This window comes from Atractosteus spatula, chromosome 3 (genome assembly GCF_055471065.1).
Source record: "Atractosteus spatula isolate fAtrSpa1 chromosome 3, fAtrSpa1.hap1, whole genome shotgun sequence".
Taxonomy (NCBI): domain Eukaryota; kingdom Metazoa; phylum Chordata; class Actinopteri; order Semionotiformes; family Lepisosteidae; genus Atractosteus; species Atractosteus spatula.
In genome coordinates, this window is record NC_142708.1 from 54,326,154 (window position 1) to 54,348,107 (window position 21,954).

At 38.7% G+C, this 21,954-nt stretch overlaps 1 protein-coding gene across 6 annotated transcripts in view; it reads right to left on the reverse strand.

The window, feature by feature from the left end:
- bdp1 (BDP1 general transcription factor IIIB subunit) overlaps positions 1 to 21,204 on the reverse strand; it is a 39,459-nt gene extending 18,255 nt beyond the window's left edge. For 3 of the 6 annotated variants that reach the window (XM_088910975.1, XM_088910973.1, XM_088910969.1), the window contains exons 1-18: positions 21,067 to 21,198; positions 17,787 to 18,050; positions 16,658 to 17,282; positions 13,918 to 14,027; positions 12,844 to 12,906; positions 11,723 to 11,851; positions 10,669 to 10,802; positions 10,225 to 10,319; positions 8,244 to 8,298; positions 7,207 to 7,350; positions 6,394 to 6,669; positions 6,071 to 6,158; positions 5,651 to 5,855; positions 4,009 to 4,205; positions 3,103 to 3,496; positions 2,433 to 2,582; positions 1,334 to 1,370; positions 60 to 164 (exon numbers count right to left, since the gene is read on the reverse strand). In XM_088910975.1, the coding sequence (XP_088767101.1) occupies positions 60 to 164; positions 1,334 to 1,370; positions 2,433 to 2,582; positions 3,103 to 3,496; positions 4,009 to 4,205; positions 5,651 to 5,855; positions 6,071 to 6,158; positions 6,394 to 6,669; positions 7,207 to 7,350; positions 8,244 to 8,298; positions 10,225 to 10,319; positions 10,669 to 10,802; positions 11,723 to 11,851; positions 12,844 to 12,906; positions 13,918 to 14,027; positions 16,658 to 17,282; positions 17,787 to 18,049 (3,070 nt within the window). In that variant the 5' untranslated portion in view covers position 18,050; positions 21,067 to 21,198. Of the gene's footprint in view, positions 1 to 59; positions 165 to 1,333; positions 1,371 to 2,432; positions 2,583 to 3,102; positions 3,497 to 4,008; positions 4,206 to 5,650; positions 5,856 to 6,070; positions 6,159 to 6,393; positions 6,670 to 7,206; positions 7,351 to 8,243; positions 8,299 to 10,224; positions 10,320 to 10,668; positions 10,803 to 11,722; positions 11,852 to 12,843; positions 12,907 to 13,917; positions 14,028 to 16,657; positions 17,283 to 17,786; positions 18,051 to 20,596; positions 20,696 to 20,996 lie in introns of all 6 variants that reach the window. The other 3 variants (XM_088910970.1, XM_088910974.1, XM_088910972.1) reach the window with 3 other exon arrangements.
- Positions 21,205 to 21,954: the final 750 nt, after the last annotated feature.

Genomic DNA, 21,954 nt, shown 5'->3' on the forward strand with positions numbered 1-21,954 from the left:
GTATGAACACCCGATTACTACCCGAGTACAATCAATAGGAACAGCTTCATTATTCTCACCTGTGCTTCTCCCATCAGCCTCTGCGGGCACAAACTCAGAGTTTCTAATTGTCAGCAAAGTCTGTGCGGCCTCAGTGTTGCTCTCTCTATCAGAACCTGAGAATTCTGCACAGGAGACACAGATGGGTAAACAGCTTTTAGAATGTCTTTCAAAATACTGAATGCATCTTGTCCAATAAATGATTTTTTTATGTTCAGTGCAACTATAAAGTATGACTACACAAACCTGGGTCTCATATCTCTAGTTTCGTCCCTTTATTTGAACTATTCAGGACTTCTATAATTAAAAGGAAATATTAAGAGACTATAATGTTTGAAGAAAATGTCTAAATAACCTATACATACAATGAGCATGAAAGACATCAGTCTGTTCTTGTATAAGTGCTTTCAGAAGAAAAAAGTACACTGGAGCATGAACTACATATTCTGGCATCATTTTGATTAATTGAACACTTATGACTGAATACAATACAATGACTGAGAGTTGAATAAACACTAAAGTGAGAAATCTGACTGGGCAAAGGTGACTTAACCTTTTGAATATCAGGCCCAGCTATGAAAAAGAAAAACAGAGAAATGAAGCAATATCTGTGTGCAATCAATATGAAGGAGGATAACAAAGTCAAGAGCAGTGGTGCAAAGTCCTCTTGAGTGGTGAGTCAAGGTTTTGTTATGACTTCCATGATGGATGTCAGAATACTAACTCTTGTGTAAAACAGACAAAATAATGGGGAGGTCCAAATGTGTTACTCTAGACAAGAGTGTCTAGTTGTTTCAACCATAGTGATTGACGGCAACATGACTATATGACTTGTCATATACTACACTGATCCCCATGGTATTATATTTGTTGCATTTTTCTGGGGGCCAATCCAGTTGGGCCAGGGCTGTCCTGTGTTGCCAGACCTGAACCTTACTGAACATCTATGGGATAAATTGGGATGATGTGTGGCACACCAGGTGCCATGAGCAGTGAACAGGCAAATGCTTGTCTAGACCAGGTGAAAAACACATGTTGCATATGTACCGCTTGTTTTGCTTCCAATGGTAGCCAAACATGCTGCTAGCCTGTAACTGTTGAGGTACACACCCTTATGACAAATATTTACAAGTCAAATTAATTTACTTGTCAAATCTGTTACATAAAAAAGTCAGTGCCCATGTTATGAAAAAGATTTGTTGTAATTATAAGTGAAAGGTTTCTTCTGATGCTCAGTACTGTATATTGACTAAACGATTAAAGTTATCACAAGAAAAGAAACCTTAAAACTTACCAGAGACGGATCCTGTTGAGAAAATTTCAATCACATCCTACAAAAAGAATCAGATGCAACTAGTAAGAGTCAGCATTGACAATTTCTTTCCTCAACACCTTTAATGCCAAATCCATTTGGACAAGTGCAAGGAAAATAGCCCAATACTCATCTCAAAAGCAGATCAAGGTTTTATAACACATTTGCTGAGAGGTTACAGGTTTTTGTCCAGCACTAATACAACAAATTGCGGGACTAAACCTGCACTTGGACTTAGAACTGAATGTAATGCATCTTTAGAAAAAAAACATTTCCTCAACAATATCTCACCTCACAGCACACTTAATTTGTATTTGTATATGTGATTTTGTATTTAACATAGCATTTAAGAAGGAAAAAAAGCAATTTTTTTAGAAACTACCATCATTCTTCTGTGGTTACTAATATAGACTTTCAGCTGGTACAACAACACTCATAAAATAGAAGGAAAAAATCATAAAACACTTATAAAATAGAAGGAAAGTGTTAAATTGCTCCAGAAGGCAACTGGTAAACTAACCCATTTATTATGGAGTAGGAATATTTAAATAACCCAAATGTCTAAATATTGAAAATCAATCATTTTAAATCTGATAATTCCTTTCAAGGATGACTTCAAACACTGTTTTTAGCAGTTTTAACAGCTTCTTAAAACTTTTCAAGTAGGAAGAGATTTCCACCTCTCCCAAGGTTCTGCGGTTATGAAGTACATGAAGTATAAAATCTGAAATGCTGTCACTGTATGATAATGTATGAGACTACTCGAGTGAAAGGCTGCCTCTTGTTTCTGGGTCCTCCTGGACGGTCTCTATTGACCCCTGGTTGGGAATGTTGTTCAGCTACATTGATATAATTCCCAACAAAACCATGTCACTTTAAGATGTTATCTTAAGTGCCTGGTTTCTAATCCCAAAACATGTGGACCACATGACTGTAAAGTGGAGATGACCTGTTTTCATTTTAAAATGCCCACAGTACTAAAATCCGAAAATAGTTCACAATGGTGCATAAAGAACTCCCCAAAAAGTCAGCTAGACAAACCTCACTGGTAAGAAATCCAAACAACTAATTGATCACTTACAACCAATATGTCCAACTGATTTTCAGAAGGAACTACAACCTCCTCTTGTGAAGCTCGGCAAAGGGCCTCATCACACAATGACTGAGAGAAGTGGGTCTGCTCGCTCTCAAGAGAGCAGCGTCCATCAGGGACACTGTCTGAGATCTCAAGCTGTGCAGAAACAAGGAATGTTGGAGGGCAGGGTTATGGAAAATGAAATGAAACAAGCAAACAAAATGACTATTACAAATAACGAGAAAGGGCTTTACTCACAAAGTCTCAAAGATAACGTTCACAGATTGTTTAGTGGTTTGATGATTCTTTGTTAAAACATAAACAAATCAGTTGATTTCGATTCAGAACTTACTGTTCTGATAGCATACAATAACACCGCTATTCATTTAAAAAAACTTCACTTTCTCTTTTAGTATTATAAAAAAACTTTGTGAAAAGAACCCTTTATCCAAAAAGACAAATGAAATGGTGAAAAAAAAATGAAGACATGAGGGCTTCATTGCAATTGGTGATTATGCATGTGAATGTTTATGTGAATGCATTTGATGATAACTCTCTCTCTCTATGGCAAGAGGGAGACAGCCAGTAGAAATAAATGACATTTCAAGGGAAGAAATGCTATTCTTTTCCACAACTCCCTGTCACAGTACAAAAAAAAGCGGGTGTGCACTGTCACCTCTTCCATAGTCTCCTCCACTTCCACTGGGACGATGGTAGGTGAGCGCAGGCTGGCGGGCACAAATGCAGGAGCCTGGTTCACTTCCTCAGGGTTTGTAGGATAGCAGTAGTCTTCCTCGGCCCTCCCCTCATCTGCCTCTTCCTTGTTTTCCTCAGGCTCCTCCGGAGATGCCCTCAGAGTTACCAGCTTGGCCTTCCCAGCTCCTTGGGTCTTCTGGTTCTGGTCTAGGCTGGGTTTGTCCTTCGTGGGGGTAGCAGAGTGGTCCCTGCCTCTCCGACTAGCGGGAGAGTCCTCAGGAGACGGCGGCACGGCAGAAGGGGAGGCCACAGGAGAATTATCCTCCTCCTCGGGCTGCTTCAAATGCTGGGAAAACTTTGGTATTCTTCCTGACCTTCATACCAAAAAACCACCCAAAAATCATAGAGTGGGATATTTAGCTCAAAGTGAGGTCTAAAACACTAATTTTAGGATAAAATGGTAACATGTTTCTACTCATTAAAATTAAGACAGCTAATGAATTAAAAAAGTAGTCTACAGTTGTCATTACTATATACTGAATGACGAATTTGCATTAAAAACTATTCATAAAGATTGCTCAGAAGTATCAAAGGCGATTTTTTTATCAACAGTAGAATACTATCTACTCTAGTCCCCCTGTTTGTTTTCATATTAACAGAAGCAGACAGCAGTTATACAAAACCCACATAGAAGACAGCTTTAAAAAACAAAACAAGACACAGAACAACTCTCCTTAAATTCAGGGACTCCCATTTAAACATTTACATTACAACCTACAACGTGGATCAGCATCTAAAATAAGATGTGGATCCATCGGCAACGCTGCATTCAGTCAATCTAATTTCTAATGTCTAATTCATACTTGAGGACCCAAGAGGAGCTTACCTGGTAGGTTTGTTCAGCATGTGCTCCTGCACAGCAGTGAGATCAGGGTCCTCTTCCATATCTTCTCCTAGGTTCTCACTGTCCGATGACTCTAAAATATTGGTGCGTTTTTTCACTCTTTTGGGTTTCTTCCCTTTTGAGGATTTAGAGTTACCACCCTCATGCCCAGGTCCTTGGGAATCAGGTTCTTTGCTTGCCTGCAACACACCACACCACAAGAAAAGACTTTAAATAAATGTTGAATGAACATACATGTACATATGGCTTCTGCACAACAACATAATTAATAATACACTTATACAGAGCTTTTCTGGACACTCCACTCAAAGAGCTTAACAGGTAATGGGGACTCCCCTCCACAACCACCAATGTGCAGCATCCACCTGGATGATGCAACGGCAGCCATAGTGCGCCAGAACACTCACCACACATCAGCTATCAGTGGGGAGGAGAGCAGAGTAATGAAGCCAATTCATAGATGGGGATTATTAGGAGGCTATGATTGGTAAGGGCCAATGGGAAATTTGGCCAGGATGCCAGGGTTACACCCCTAATCTTTTTGAGAAACACCCCGGGATTTTAAATGACCACAGAGAGTCAGGACCTATACCTGGGCCCATATATATATATATATTGAGCACCCCCTGCTGGCCCCACTAACATCTCTTCCAGCAGCAACCTTAGATTTTCCCAGGAGGTCTCCCATCCAGGTACTGACCAGGCTCACACCTGGTTAGCTTCAGTGGGTTGCCAGTTGTGAGAAGCAGAGTGATATGGCTGCTGGCCAATAGTAATCAAAGGTTAAATATTGTACTGTATATGGGCAACAAAAGAAAAGTGTTACAGTAATTCAAGTGATTTTTGCTTTCATTTGGCTTTTTTTCTTAACAAATAGAATAAAAGCTATCAAAAACTGAGATCTCCAAACTGAACTGGACTTCCAAGCATCTGAATTATGTTTAAAAGGGAACTGCAGTCCCAATTTCTCAAGACTGATTATTAAATCTCAGTACCAACATTAATTAACTTAATTATTGCAAAATTTTACATATTCCAAATTAAGCACAAAATTGTGCACTTTGTGAAAGTTGTATGGTTGCTACGCTGTCTCACAGGTAAGAGTTCGAGCTTGTCTGAACTGCGTGAAGCTGCCCTTCCTGCTCACTAGTTTCTGTAATGAGTAATGTAATGTGATGTACACGTGAATAACTGCAGGTTATGCAAGCAGACATTTCACCGCAGAAATGTTCCAAAGTGGCATATTTAACAAGTAAGTTGCAATTGTTGGCGAAACTGTCTCAAGGTCGAGAGCAATAATTCTACTGGATCAAAAACCTATGTACGGTATTCACAAGCCTGCTTGTTTAAAATGTAATAGGGCCTTTTCAACTCACCAGCAGTTTGGTTGCCTCATTCCGTGCAGAATATGGCACTACGCATACCTGCAAACTTTGTCAATTTTGTGATGTAAATATGATATATTACTTTATTATTGTGTACATTTTACTTTCACTGTCACCAATGTCTGTTATAAAAATAGAGCTGCAGTTCCACTTTAAATAACCTTGTTACCCACAGCTCCCCACTATTAATTTTACCAGTGAGAATATTTACTAAGGGAGACTACTATAGGGTTATGTACCGTGGAGCCAGGAGAACCTCCTTCCGTTCCTTGTTCGCCTTCAGTCCTGCTTTTAGCCCCTGGGGTTTCCGAAGCTTCTGCAGCTCTCTTGCCTCCTCTCTGTGTAAGCTTTGGCTTTGGCTTCTGGGAACGATGTCTTGCGGGCTGAGCTGGTTGGATCAGAGGTTCCTTTCCTTCCTTCGCAGGGCTTTCTGTTTCCTGTGATCTGCAAGGTATATGAACTGCTGTAAATATCATGCATATGTAATACACTGTCTATATTGTGTGGTACTGTCTGTCATACTGTGTTGTCTGCTGTACTGTGTATGTCCTGAGAGATTGGCGCAAATAAGAATTCCAGTGTACATGTACACATGGCAATAAACTCCTCTACTACTACTCTATTCTGAAGCACTAATATTGTTATTGACAGAAAATTACCTATTGGCACCATCAGGTATAACTTCAGCACCAGCAGCTCCATTTCCAGGCTCTTCACAGGAAATAACTTCCATCTCTGTTGGGCCTACTAGGAAAACAAATTAATGCTGCAGGATCCATACTGTCTTCAGGGCATACAACATTTGAGATGTACAGTACGTCCTGAATTTTAGCTGTTGAAAAACCATAAGTATCGGCTGGACTTACTGCAATTAAAAATAAAATAAGGTCAACGTCAAATATGTTAAAGATCAGCAAGAAAGCAAACACACACAAACTCCAAGTCCTGAATGAACAAACTGTGTAAACGCAACTCTGAGTACCTTCTTCGCATGTTTTTTTTCTCTTTCTCTGCCTTTTCTTTGTGTCCGGTGGCCTTTCAGAAGTTGCGTCTTCAGCTCCCTCGTCCTTCCTGTGCTTGCGTTTCTTCCTGGCTGCAGGACCCGCCTGGCTGCTCTCTCCGTCCTCACCTGTGTGCACACTGAAGGACTCCTCATTCTCTTTCTCAGCCAGCTCCGGGTCACCCTCCTCATCCTCACTGCCGGACCCTGACACAAGGAAGCTGCCTTCAGCAGCTTTATCCTGGTCACTCACTTTTTCTGAAAAACAACACCGTAGACTTTGAAGGAGATTCAACTGAAGCCATAGACATTACTAGCTTTGCAAACATTTCTTTCCTTCCAAAGTTTAATTTATTGCACACCAATGCAAACAAAGCAAGTCCAGTAGGATAATATAAACCTGAGAAGGGTTCCAACACCATGTGATAATGTCCCATGATTTGAAAAAAAGCATTTTTCAAACAGGACAGTGTTAGAGGGCTGAAAGCATTTCACCATTACTGATTTCTGATAACAAGTGCAAGTTTGGAAAGATAAAAGACAATAACAGATGTTTAAGTGATATTTTAAGAATGCTGGATGCTGCCTTGAGTATGCACCATAAAACAAACAAATTAGGTACTTTTTTGTTAGACCATGAATTGCTTTTACAAACTGAAAAAATGTTTTTTGTTTCCTGTGAATCTCATTACATTCAGTAGCTGTTTAAGACACCTACCAGTTAAATAAAAGTCTCCAGCGTCCTAGGCCAGAAAAATTTTAATATACTAAAACAGCTTTAACCCAACTCCTTACTTTTTCGCTTGCTCCTTGGTCTAGCTGAAGTACTCTTTGTCAGATTCTTCCTGCTTCTAGATTTTTCCTTCTTCTTCGCATCTTCAATCAGAACCTTTTCCAGAAGTTTGCTGAAGAAATCAATATCAAATGGCCTTTTCTCTCCTGTAACGGAAAAAAACCCCACCGTAATTAGCAAAAAAGTTTCTTTCACGTTTATACATGGTGTGATGATTCTGGTGGCATGGTGGTTGGGTCTTAGATACAATTCCAGACTGGTGTGCATTCTGTATGGAGTTTGCATATTGTGCCTCTGCTCACATGAGACTTCTGTGTGTGCTCTAGTTTCCTCCCATCTCACAAAGACATACTATGTTAACTGGTGTGTATGTACTGTCCACTGTGTGTGGTGTGTGTGTGCACATGCAATATATCCACTTTTCAACGTAAACAGTGTCCTAGGAAAAAATGAGCAGGAAAAGGTCAACTCTCTTCAGCAGCAACAGGAGTATAACTAACACTTGATACACACATGTGCAAATAAATTATGTTCTATTATACAATTTTCTGATACAAAAATCAGAGAAAAAAGTCAGAGCACTCAGTTTTCTTTACAAGACAGACATTGCATCTTGTACTGATTACAAGATGTCATCAAGACAAAAACATAGCTAACATGATGCATCAGCTATTTACAGAAGCACTGCATAGTGAGAAAACAGATCCAGCTTAGCAGTGAAATATCTGAACAATCATTATATCAACCACTCAGATGAACCCAGAAAGCTTTTATGTTAGTAGGTGAATTTTCAGAGCTTGTTAAAATTAACTTTCACAGGAAACTAAACTACACATTTTAAAACAATTAAAATTACGAGGAACTAAACACATTTCCACAGCCAACTTCTTGAAAACTGTTCTTAAATCTAAACAACAAGCAAAATATATGCAAGTCATTGTTTACTGAGATAGGGAGGTCAACATCATGTCTGGATGCCAAAGTTAAGAAAATTGAAACATGAGATATTATTGCTGCGTTTAGGATTAAAATCCCTTACTAAATGCTTTGTCTATCCTCCAGGAGTTCGTCCGTTCTTCTTTCTTGAATTTGTTCTGTGAAATAATAAAATACATGGAATAAATCAGTCTATCAATTCAGCCTAGCATTGAGTCATGTCAGTCAGCATGAGGTGGATGAACACCACACACTATAAATCCCACAAGGCCTGCAGCTAAGACAGCATCATTTTGAGGAGTGGTGCAGCACTCATGTGCATCACCACAAGCTCACAGGTGAACAACAGGTCTGAGGGGTTGCAGCTGTACAGAAAACGCCCCCCAAATGAAGCCCACATATTCCCACCTGACCAGAGAAAACTTACTGCTGGGGAATTCCAGTCATAGGCAATACATGATATTCCAAAGGCTTGAAGGCTTAGCAGCATCTTGACTGTGGAGCTTATCCTGTCCTTCATAGTTACTTTACATAATATAAAAGCGTCTCAATACAATACAGGCACAATCAGTGATATATCCATAACAAACTTAGGAAGACAGGTGATTCAAATTATAAAGCATTTGTAAACTCTGTATATTTTGAGCATGCCTAAAACCAGATTTATAATTTAATTATAGATGTTAATGTAACACAGTACTGTACTGTATATCCATGGCTGGAATTATTTTAGTATCTAACCATATCTAATGTACATATGTTATGTATATTTATTTTATGCATCTGTATTGTCCTATTATTTGTTGTTCTCTTTTATAAATAAACAACTTATTTTGGTTATTAATCCATAAAGAAAACTAGAGTGTTCCTGTAGTGCCACAGGGCTTTAGGTTTGCCCTGGTAATTTAGTCACCATTTTCCCTTGAAAACCTTTTCTCAATATTATTTCTGAATTTCCCCTTTAAAAGAATCAATATACTGTATAAGGTATACATATTGATCACAGAACAATGGACACAAACACAACAGACGCATATTTGGTTTTCAGAACTGACATAAATAAGAAACCATGTTATGATAATCTGTGCCAATAACTCTATTTTACACATTTTCTCTTCATTATAATACACTACTTAATATTAAATTGTTAAAATGTTTTAAAATATATCTATTATTTTAGCATGAAACTACAGGTGCAACACAATATATTATCACAAAAAGTTACCGTTTAACTGTATGCATGATTGTTCAAGGATTCAGTGTCATTGTTTTCTAGTTTCTAAAAGAGCAATACATACAGTATTTCACATGGTTTAATTGTATAAAAAATCTATAATCATACAACTGTTGATCAAGTCTATTGTACATCATGCAAACTGTGACACATACTACATAAACCTCCCTTTCTATGCAAGCTTATTACCAGACAAATATTCAATGATCAATTCAAACTGTTAATGGCATTATCAGTATTATATTTTAGAAATCTTTAATGTATAGGATTGGAAGTAACAGAAGATCACAGATCCAGTTGGTTATTTTGTTTAATTGGTCCATCTTTTAAAAAGTTTAATTACATGAAAAGTGAAGGTTATGAAACAAAGTAGCATGCTACAAACAAGTTGCTTCCATACAGTGAAACAGTGAAACCTTCAAATCTCAGGCCATATTCCAGATGGTACCTATACTGCACACACTGTCCTTCAACCTTAATACCTCTAATGAAATACTATTAAGATAATTATATTATATATATTATATACATTATATATTACATTATAAAATCATGTTTTATAGATCGGATAATGTTGTAATGGATAATTATTAAAAATATTATACTGTAATCATAATAGTACTACAGAGAGTAAAAATATATTTGTCTTCGTTCTAAGAACGCCTTTAAAAGTGTTAAAAGAAATCTACAATAACATTTGTTGAAAGTATCTTGACTCTCTCTTGGATTATACAGAGGCCTGAGTAAGTTTCCCTGAAGTACAAAAGGAGAGGGCACACAGCAAACATTCACTGATCCATCATTGATTTACATAAGAGAAGTAACTGATAAAAGAGATAAAAAGTCTTACTTTGATCTCTGTCCTGGCTCTATGTGGAAAGAGCTGACCAATCATTGAGAAATCTGTCCCCACCATGCTGATAGCCAAAAAGAACATGTCCGTCTCTAAAATTACAGGAAGTACACATTCAAAATCAGTCAAACACAAAAACTGCACAACAACAGAAACAGAGGACAAATACTGTATCTGTGAATATAAAACATTAAGATTAAGTCATCATGACACTGTACTTTATTTTTAATAAAGTCTGACTCTTAAAAATATTACAATGACTTTTTAAGATATCACAGATACAGTTAGAATATAATAAAAAAGAACCGTTTATATAATTGTAGATTATGTTTAACTTGACAATTTACTAAAGCAAGAGACACTTTGTTTTGACCAATAATTACTTAATTAAAACCTAATACTAATGAAGAAGTGGAAATGGAATGTGACTTATTCTCCCACCTCTGTTGGACCAGGGCTTCGTGTAGCTGGCTTTCCTGAAGCTGGAGTAGGTTGTGGTAGAGCCACGCTCAAAAATTGGATCATTTTGTTCTACTACATTGGGACCTTTGACTCTTAAAACCTCCACAGTCAAACTGAAAAATACGGGAAGACTTGTTTAAATGGTGACTAAACAAAATGGATCATTTCAATAACTAGCAAAACTCTTGTGTAGCTTGAGCTCAAACACGGAATGCCCCAAATCTTTACATAATCATAATGTACAATTTCTCTCTCTCACAACAAATTGCATTTTAAGTCCAAAAATTACATTTAAGTGAAAAACTACTGTTATATTTTGTATTCTAAACTTTTTTGAGCTCCTAGCTTAATATTGTAATCGTAAAAATTCTGTGCATCACTAAACAAAGTTAAAAACCTTAACTGTTATTGACCCATTCTGATTAAAGTATCATATTAATGACATGACCACATTGTTTCTAATATTTCTCAATTTTTCTCACTATATTAAAGCATCTAGAGAAGAAGCTTCCAACTTTTTCAGGTGATCTGAAAGTACACCATATTTACAAATATTACTTCATTTATCAATAGTATTTTGCAAATGTACTGTGCCTTGCATTAAATAAACTATCTGCTGTTTATATCTTGCACCATTTGTGCAACACTATACTTTAAACTTTAAATTTATTCTGTGTTTTCAAATGCTACACGCTTCATTTATAATCGTTCTAAAACATATATATATAACTTTCTTTTAATTATCTGAAAAATCTGGTCACAAATATAGAAGATCATCTATTATCCAGCAGCCCTTGAGGAGAAGAGTTTGCCAAAAATTTCATGATGTACTCTGCTTGTTTTTCTTTTTCTTATAACTTTATACTGGATTTTTTAATGAAAAATGAAAATAAAGTTTAATTTGCAATCATTAAAGCTTTAATTTCTTCAGCTCTCTCTCTTCCCACTAGGTTCTTCTCATAGTTTAGGATTAACTCAATGACTGGTAGAAAATAATTTCAATGGCAGTCTGGTTTAACCACATTTCCATTACCTTTCTTCATCAATAATAAGTGAGCCATCTTCTGCCACTTTCACCCTGGGAACCAGAAGCTGGTCGTCCTGGACAGGCTCATCCTCGTCCTCCTCCCCCTCTTCTTCCTCCTGGGGCCTCACTGAAGGTCTGAACACAAATCACCCATTTAAGCCTCTTTGCTATATCATATCTTCAAGATCTATCTTTTGGTCAATTTCAGGTAACATCTGGTTTTGGGTTTTGTAACAGTTGTAAAGCCAATTAAAGAACTGAAAATAAAATAAAAATGCATTAAATAGAAATATGAAAGCAATTAGCCTGTGGTTCAAAAGAAGGATTATGAACCACTACAGCAACTGCCCGCACTGCCAAAAATCTAGCAATGTTTTGGATTCTGTTCAAACAATATATTAATTCTCACTATGGCACTACCTGATCATTTTATACCTGATTAATTTATCATATAAATATGTATAAAATGAATATATAATTTAAGGTAAATTAATAAATAACTAGATTAACAATATTCTGAACTGAGAGATGGGTGCCCCTTTTTTTACACAATAAGATACAGAAACAGCAAAGTCAAATCCCAGTTTACTCTCACATCTGATCATAAGTAGAGCCATGTTCCTGCAGTGCAGGCAAGTTCTTTGAAGAGGTATGGTATCACTTTGGTAAAGGTGTCATTAACATCATGCAGTGCGAGCTATAGTGTATAGTGTGAGAATCCAATAATCTCAACAGACTGTGGCTGTGCTTGGTAATCTTAACCACTCATCATTGTGCCTTGTTTTCTATAGTCTTACAGTGGAATTAAATAAATATGTGCTGAAATAAACATTTTTTATTTAATTATGATTACCTGTGGTTATAGCTCAAATTAGAAACGAAATGATAATTATTTAGTTTTCAGGGGAGTCTTATTGATACTGCCATCTACAGTATGTCTTGGCACAGTGCACCCATTACACAACCACTTCATGAAAACAAATCTGCAAAGATAACCCACAACATATGCAATGGTCTCAAAACCATATAGATAGAGATAGTTAAACATAAATATTAGATATTACTCTAATTAAAGGTGTATACGGGAATGCAAATGGGAGGCAAATGCATCAGAACTCTTTTCTTACTCTCTGTTGGGTGGAAGGGTCGTCACAGTCTCAGTCTGCCTCTGTTCGTGCTCTAATGAAGACCTGTTATTAAGTTGAACATTAGCTCATTTGAACACAGGACACACAGATACATCCAGATACACCTAAACTCCTTAGAAAAGAAAATGTTACCATATGCCAGAAACACCAAGTAATTTATATGTGACAAGTAACACATTAACTTGGTTTATCTTTTACTAAAAAATAGATAAACCAAGAGAAACTAAGCAATGCAAGAAAGGACAGTCTTATTAAACAAACATTTGGGTGAATAACCATACTAATATATCTGAGGTTTTAGGCATAAAGCTTAGTCCTGATGATGAAAACCAAAAAATGTTGCAAATACATATTTTAGTCAAACTGGCCCATTTTTCTTTGAAGAACATCTGCAAGGTAGAACCTTATCAGCCAGCAGCCATATCACTCTGCAACTCACAACTGGAAACCCACTGAAGCTCAGCAGGTGTGAGCCTGGTTAGTACCTGGATGGGAGACCTCCTGGGAAAAACTAAGGTTGTGGCTGGAAGAGGTGTTAGTGGGGCCAGCAGGGGGTGCTCACCCTGCAGTCCACGTGGGTCCTAATGCCCCAGTATAGTGAGGGGGACACTATACTGTAAACAGGCGCCGTCCTTCAGATGAGACATAAAACCGAGATCCTGACTCTCTGTGGTCATTAAAAAGCCCAGGGTGGCTCTCGAAAAGAGTAGGGGGTGTAACCCCGGCGTCCTGCCCAGATTTCCCATTGGCCCTTACCAGTTATGACCTCCTAATAATCGCCATCTATGAATTGGCTTCATTACTCTGCTCTCCTCCCCACTGATATCTGATGTGTGGTGAGCGTTCTGGTGCACTATGGCTGCCGTCGCATCATCCAGGTGGATGTTGCACATTGGTGGAGGTGGTGGAGGGGAGTCCCCATTACCTGTAAAGCGCTTTGAGTGGAGTGTCCAGAAAGCAATTATTATATTGACCAGAACATGATGAGACTTAGAAGAGAGATCGACATTTGAGGGCACAAAAAAATTTCAGCAAACAGAAAAGAAAACTTACTTCATTGGATTGCTCTCTGGTAAATAGTATATGAAGTCCCTCATTATCATCTTGCTCCGGTCCTGAGGGACAGGGGTTTCAAATGTGAGAACCTTCCCTTTCTTCATTTTCTGTAACCAAGAACAAGAGTCAAGGATTCAAGACCTGGATAATAAATGAAACTGCCTTTTCTAAGCTAATTTTAACATGATTCTGTTCTCTAAAAAGACCGAAATAATCTGAAGCCTCAACCAGAAATCTCTATTCAGGCATAGTTTAGAGTAATTAAAGACAGAGGGTGATGCTGAAATGATGGTGTTCAGATTGCACTGGGGTATTGTGAAAACAATAGTATGCAGTTGATAAGATAAGATCACTTTACTGGCCATATACAATTTCTTGCATTAGGAATTTGTCTTTTTGCCTATTCCCCAACTTGCTGTCCATGAGACACACACACACAGACAGGGAGAGAAGCTTGGGGTCAGAGCACAGGGTCAGCCATTTATATGGCACCCCTGGAGCAGTTAGGGTTAAGGGCCTTGCTCGGGGGCCCAATGAGTAGGATTCCTCTACCGGCTGCGGGATCTGAACCGGCAACCTTCCAGCCACAGACACAGATCCTTAGCCACAGAGCCACCGCTCCACCCTAGCTCTGGTCATCCTGGGAGCTAAGCTACGATCCCTCTTTGTATTTAAAATACCTGGCACTGAATGTATTAAAAGATACATTGAGAGGTCAATTCTAAGGGAGTAACCAAAAGAAACCTTTTGTCAAGTGTACAGGGTGGTACTGTGGTACAGTGGTTAGCTTTGCTGCCTTGCAGCTCTGAGACCTTGGGTTCCTTTCTGTGGGCACTATCTGAGTGGAGTTTGGATCTTCTATCCCTATTTGCACACGGGTTTCCTCCCACAGTCCAGAGAGATAATTCTAGGTTAACTGGCTTGTGTGAAACTGTTCCTGGTATGAGTGAGTACAGTATGTGTTTGTGTCTATGGACAAACACACACAGATAGCACCCCCGGAATTGACACTACTCCCATTCCTGTCTTGGGTGTATCCCGCCTTGCGCTTGTTGCTTGACAGGTTATGCTCTGGTGTCCCCCGCCACCCCGGACTGGATAAAGCAGTTTAGAAAATCGATGAATAAAATAAAAGTTAATTTCCATGATTAGAGCAGATGTGAATTACCAGGATACAATGACGTGATTACGATGTGAAGTAGCAGCAAATTCTTACCTCCAACAGAAAACCTATTATTTCTATTCTTACTAAATATACTTGGACACTTATATTTTTTAGTGGCTGTGCCCCCTGTGCTGTGAATGATAAATACTGCTGTAGATGTACTGAAACATAATAATTGTCGAAAATGAGAAGGGCCATTCGACCCATTTTAATATCCTTTAGAATCTTATTGCCATACAGGTGCTCCTCTACTTTGGTTTTAGCGATTTCCATATTTCTCCATGTAAAAGAAGACGTAATGGTTTGCAATTGTTTGGATTGATGTTTTTACCCTTTTTATAGATGTGAACTACGTTAGCAATTCTCTAGTCAGTTGGTATTACCCCTATTTTGAGAGACTGCTGGAAGTTTTTTTTAACGATCTCTGAATAACATATTGTTTCCTTAAGTATCACTGATAAAATACCATGAGTATTTTATGAGTGAATGTTCCCAAGTGAAATATTCAATATATCTGCTACTTTCCTGTCATTATTTACAAGTATCTCCATTTAATTTCTGAGAAACTTAGTCAGATCCAGCTAATCTAATAATGCAGTCCTTATTATAATATTCAAGCTCAATCAAGACAACAAGATCAATACCGAACAGCACATATAACCATATGGATTGCAATAAAGAGCTTTTCCTTTGCTTCCTAAATATTTGCTGAACTGCTCAAGGGACAATTATGTTAAGGCCGTGTCCTATGATGGACTTGGCTCCTTTAAAGAAGAGCACGAGTGTTTTGCCTCCAAAATGCAGGTGTTTTATCAATTGGCATAACTATTTATCAGTTCTTCAAATGGACATTAAGAAATCACTATTTTGGGTAAAACAACCAAATTGATTAAACCTACTGTAGGTAGCTTAAGTGTAGCTCAACCAGTAAGGACACCTGCTTGAGAAGTGGTTAAGGTCAATGATTACAAGTTTGAACGTGCATAATATCACGAGCACACTGTGATCAGGACTCTCCTTGAGGAAGCACACTATTAGCTCCACTATTAGTGCCATTGAGGGCAGGTTGGGATTAGAGTGCTAGGATGCCTTCAGTTATGAGAGACACATGCATCACTACCAGGTGGATGCTGCACATTGGTGGTGGTGGAGGGGAGTCCCCATTACCTGTAAAGCGCTTTGAGTGGAGTGTCCAAAAAAAGCGCTATAAAAGTGTAAGCAATTATTATTATTACCACCAATTGGCACTGAATCTCTAGTATGAGGCGCTAAGCCTGTGAATTGCTCAAAAGTAACAGATCAGAGGAGTCTGCCCACACTTCTTCTTTCTCCCTGTGAGCAATCACAGGGTTTGTAGCTGCGAGCCAAAAACACTTAATTGGCTGTGCTAAGAATCGAGTGGCAATAACAAAAATAAATAATGGCAATTCTTAATATATATGCAAAAAAACAAATCTGGGAATACCAACAACCAAAAGTACTATATTCAAAGGTTTCCATCATGTAGTTCCCAAACACGAGGCTTAACGTGAAATGAGTCATAATTCCAATCACCCTGCTCAAACAACTCACTTTCTCTTTTTGAATTTCCTGTTGAAGAAGCTCTCTCAGTTTCCGGGCTTTTAGGATCCTCTCACGGTCTGAAGAAATGCTTGGCTTATTTAGAGGCACAGAAGATTTAGGGGAAGGTTCTTTTGGTGATGAATCGCTGCATTGTGATTCTTTCTGACCAGAAAGTGAGGATTCAGTCAGTTGCTGTGTGCTCCCTGCAGATGTGCTTTCCTGTGAGACTTTTGGGGATAAGGTACGCTTTTGTGATATTTCACTAGCTGTGTTATCTTGTCCAGATGACAGAGGTTGACTTGAACAGGCAGAAGCCTCAGATTTTTCTTCTGCGGCCTTTGGCTGTTTTCCACCGGAAGGTCTTCGTCGGGCTGGCGACGTGAGGGTTCTGCGGGGAGTGTTCTCTGCCTGCATGCTCTCTGGCGAAGTCGGGGCCTTATCCTCGACAGCAGGTGACGTGACGTGCTTTGCAGGGGGTGACTTGGGCGTTGCTCTGGCACGTGGTTGGGCAGAGGCAGGAACTGCTCTGGGCTTGGCGAGGTTTGGCATCGCGGAGAAGCGTTTTCTTCTCTGTACAGTGGTGGCTGGAGAACTGGTGCTAGCAGAGGCCGCACCCTCTTCACTCTTTGCATTCCTATTTTAAACATAACAAAATGATCTTGTAAAGCAAACAATAATACACCTATCCAGCATTTTACTGAGAAACAAATAAATGAGGACAGTATAGCACTGCAGTCTACCTTTCCAATGAGGCATGAAGAATATTATCATTTAAGACTGTTTCTGCAAATTGTTGGTGCTCACCTTTGGTGGTTTTCCTAATATTCTAAGTAGGTTAACTTTTATATACAAAAAATCAATTTTAATAACCTAACTGACAAAGCAATACCCAATCCAGCAATGCTAAAACCCTTTCCTTTCACTCCAGCCCATTAATAGTAATTTTCATATCAAGGGCTGCCTTCAAACTGTTAAAGCTGAGATCTCCTACAACTTCAGGACCAGTGGGTAAGTCAATCTGAACATTTAAAATCATATTCAATATCATTCAGCACTGTGATGGGACATGCAAGCCTCACTCAGGATAATAAAATATAAGAGAGCAAAGCATAATACAGTTATGCTGTGAACTACTCACAGGTTATGGGGGGTGCTGATTTGCTGTCCTTCCTGAGTGGGTTTCTGTCCAGCTTCATCATGTGACGGGTCTCCTGGATCTCCAGGATGAGCCTTGCTGACTTGCTCTTGGGTCTCCTTCCCAGCTTCCTGGCTTTCCTCTGGAACCTTCTGAGGCTCAGCCGCAGTTTCCTCTGAGGGCTTAGGGTCCTGAGATGAAGTGGTGAGGCCTCTACCCCCAGGCCGGACATTGGGCCTCACACTTATCCTCGATCTTCGCATCATCCTGGGAGAAAAGACACCATCCTTGTACTATTCTGTCACAAACATCAAACTCAAAATGCCCACAGTGCAATGCACCTGCAACTAAAGGAGACTGTGTTATTTATTCATATTTTACTGCTCAGTGTCTGCTACTCAGGGTGGAAAGATAGGGAACATCAAAGCGTCTAAAGGGGCTGAACACTGGAGACATTTGTTTCTTCTACAAACTCAGCCACTTTTCATCTGCTGGCCTTAGTTCACATAGTTTGCAACTTCACAATTAAATAAAGCTTCTCTACTGCTCAAAAAGCTGTGCTCTTCCTGAGGCTAGCTACACAGCCTAAGGACCTTTCACAAGTTACATCATATTTCCCACAAATCATTAAGATAAGATAAGATCACTTTATTAGCCATATACAATTTCTTGCATTAGGAATTTGTCTTTTCGCATACCCCAGCTTGCTCTCCATGAGACACACAGGCAGAGAGAAGCTTGGGGTCAGAGTGCAGGGTCAGCCATTTATACAGAACCCCTGGAGCAGCAGGGGTTAAGGGCCTTGCTCAGGGGCCCAACAGAGTAGGATTCCTCTGCCGGCTGTGGAATTTGAACCTGCAACCTTCCAGCCACAGGCGCAGATCCTTAGCTACAGTGCTAACACTCTGCATATCTGTCAGCCTTGAAGCTGATTGCCTGGGTTCCTTCACATGTACAATACAGATCACATACATACTGCAGCATAGACTGGAATAAGCTCTGAAGCGTGAACAAACAAATTCCATTAAAAATTGTCAACGCAGATTATCATATGGTGTCGGTACACCCTCAACATTTAATCCACGACAATAATGGTTAACCTAAGAATGGCCATGTTCATTTTTGTATTGCGGCATAGGCATAAGACATAGCCATTATTGTTATTAGTGGCTGAACATTTGTATAATGTAGCATTGTCACTATACATGGTAAATTACAACATATAAAGGCATTTGTAAAATTATAAGACAAAACAAATTATACACAATAACTAAGATGAGAACAGGCACATCTCCAGCGCTTGTGTCTTTTAGCTGCTATACAGTAGCTGAATCTTTGGTACTGTATCTTAAGTAACCTTTGGAATCTTAGGACATAAGGGACTATGCTAATCTAAGCTGTCATTAAAATTAACAAAAACTTATTAATTCTTCATGCTCTTTAACATATGATTGAAGAAACTGAAATTGCAACAGGCCATGAACCTACAGTCCAAAGATGTGTAGATTTATGACCAATCCTGAACCATTGGTTGGTCAAAAAGAGAAGTAAACTGTGAGGCTTCGCAGAAGACAGGAAAATGAAATGGTAACAAAATGTTAGTACAAAACTGAAGGTACTGCTCTGTGAAGGGACTTTAGGAGACTAAGGTACTGTATCTATAGCTAGGGACAAAAATGGCTGATGAAAATGATGAAGATCCACTAACAAGACCTCTAATGAGCGATCTCAGACAACTGTTGTTGCCATGTTACAAAAAACACTGCTCTATCGAGCGTTCAAAGAAGGGTAAACAAAATTCATGACTTAAAGAATGTAAAACACCCACTGGTAAAACAAAACAATCTAGAAAAGTCTCTTCTTCCTCTTAAGCATTCAATTGTTTAAATAACAAAACATCTTTGGTGCTAAACAGATATTACAATGAAACTTGAAACACAAGGATTCAGAATCCTTGCAGGTATTGACAAAATCAACCAAAAAGCCTGCTGCGAGATTAACAATTAAATAAAGACCCACATTTACAAATGTAGGTTATGAGGAATTTCTAACAAAAACTACATGCAATTTCTATATGCAGGAGGATATGCGTGTCCGGAACAAATTATTCAGTCATAACAATTCCTGGGTTTCTTTCAGAAGCTGAGTAGCTGGATGATACCTTGTTCGTAACTATTCTTACGTTTTTGTATACAATTTTATCCACCACACTCCCCGACTATCAGCTTTGGGAAGTCTTTTCAGAAGCAATTTTTCTCCTGGAATTGGTAAGATATTCTAAGTTGGCTCAGAGGCACAGTTGCAGTGCCGGGTCCCTGGGTTCAACTCCTGGGTGCTGTCCGTGTGGAGTTTGCATGTTCTCCCTGTATTCAAGTGGGATTCCTCTCACAGTCCAAAGACATACTGGTAAGTTAATTGGCTTCTTGGAAAACCTGGCCCTGGTATGAGTGTGTGTGTTTGTGTCTGCCCTAACCCATCTAGAGCATAGGCTGCCTTGTGCCCACTGCATGCCAGTATAGGCTCTGGCTTCCCCGCAACACTGTATTGGATAAAGAGGTTAGAAAATGGATAGGTAGATGAATAGCAAGTAAAAAAAAAAGAATAAACATATACCACAACATCGGAAAAAATGCTTCAAAAATGATAAAACAGAAACGTTGTATACAGCTCTTTTACCAGACTTCCAACTAACTCCTAAATATGTCCGCACAACTGCAGGCTGAAAATACAATGTACAGTTTACGCCCTAAGACAAAAAAATAAATATCTGCTTAAGTAGCATTAAAGATTAACATAATGTGCTTACAACCTACCTGACATACAGTACAACACTATCATGCACTCCGCCTGTACAAGCTGACTCACGTTGTTTTTAAGGGAGCGCCGAGGAAAAAGGCACCTCGTGATCCATACTGTGAAAAAGTTGTGCTTCTTAATTAATAAAACAAATTATATATTTCATGGGGCTTTAGGTCGACCTTGCTACCACGTACACCAATACATAAACACAGGCACATTTCCTACGTCATCGCCTTATTTTGAACTGACAGACAGAAGACAGAAGAAAAACGACTTTATGTGCAGTACTGATTTGATTTTATAAACTGTCATTACGCTTCAGTTACACCTACTGTTTACACAAATAATCTGAATTTTAAAAAGTTAACAAAACACGGTAGCGATTATTCAAAATTAGTATACAAAAGTACCCACGTTTGGTTAATATTTTATACCTCTTTTGGATTTTGATTTTGGGCCTATTTCAATTAAAAAGCGAACTCACTTCTTTCAGGACTTCTGACACACTGTCGAGATGTCATCCATTAATATGCTGAGCTTTTCTCTAACCATACAAGTTCCTCGCCCTGCACCACGCTACGCTCACCGCCATGCTGCTTTCTATGACATCACTTGCAGCTGTAAAGGGTTGAGAGCGGAATTGTGGGTTTTGTAGTTTGTAAAACATTCTAAATATGCTTCCTTAAAGACAAGCAGACAGCAACAACCTACAACTCCCAGAGAGACACGGATTAAGTATTTGACAATTTGTGTATGTTGCAATGAGAGCTGTGTGTCTGCAATGTGTCATAAACTCTACTTTAAGGTGGTGACATATCATGAATAAAACCTCAGGTTGTGTGCTATATCATCAAGCAATTCTCCATGATGACAGAGAGGGTAATTATTTAATTACATGAATAATTAATTGAATTAGTCCTAAAATGTTTAGGGGTCTCCTCGTCTGAAACGCCCAAACCACATCATTGTAACCCATTTCTATTGTTTTTGTCTTAGATTTTTAAATGAGCACCAGATGTAGGAAATGATTTACTAATTAGAAATTTCTGTTTTCATATCAAAATAACTGTTAACTGTAAGGTATTCAGATTTGTTTTTGGCTCAGGGGATCACAACTCCAGTCCTGGAGAGACAGAGAGTTTCTTGTTTTATTTTTCCATCTGAGCTCCAGATTACCTAATTGAAATAATTATTTTCTTAACCGGGCAAGTTGAAGCACTTCTTTGCTCTTAATGGGCTGGAGATTTAGAGAGACCTTCATGTATAAAACCTGTTGGACAGTGGCCTTTGACACCTAGAGTTTTGACTGGAGAGATGGAAAATAGACACGTTCCCTGAAACAACTGTTTAGTGAAGCATTTATATTTGAAAG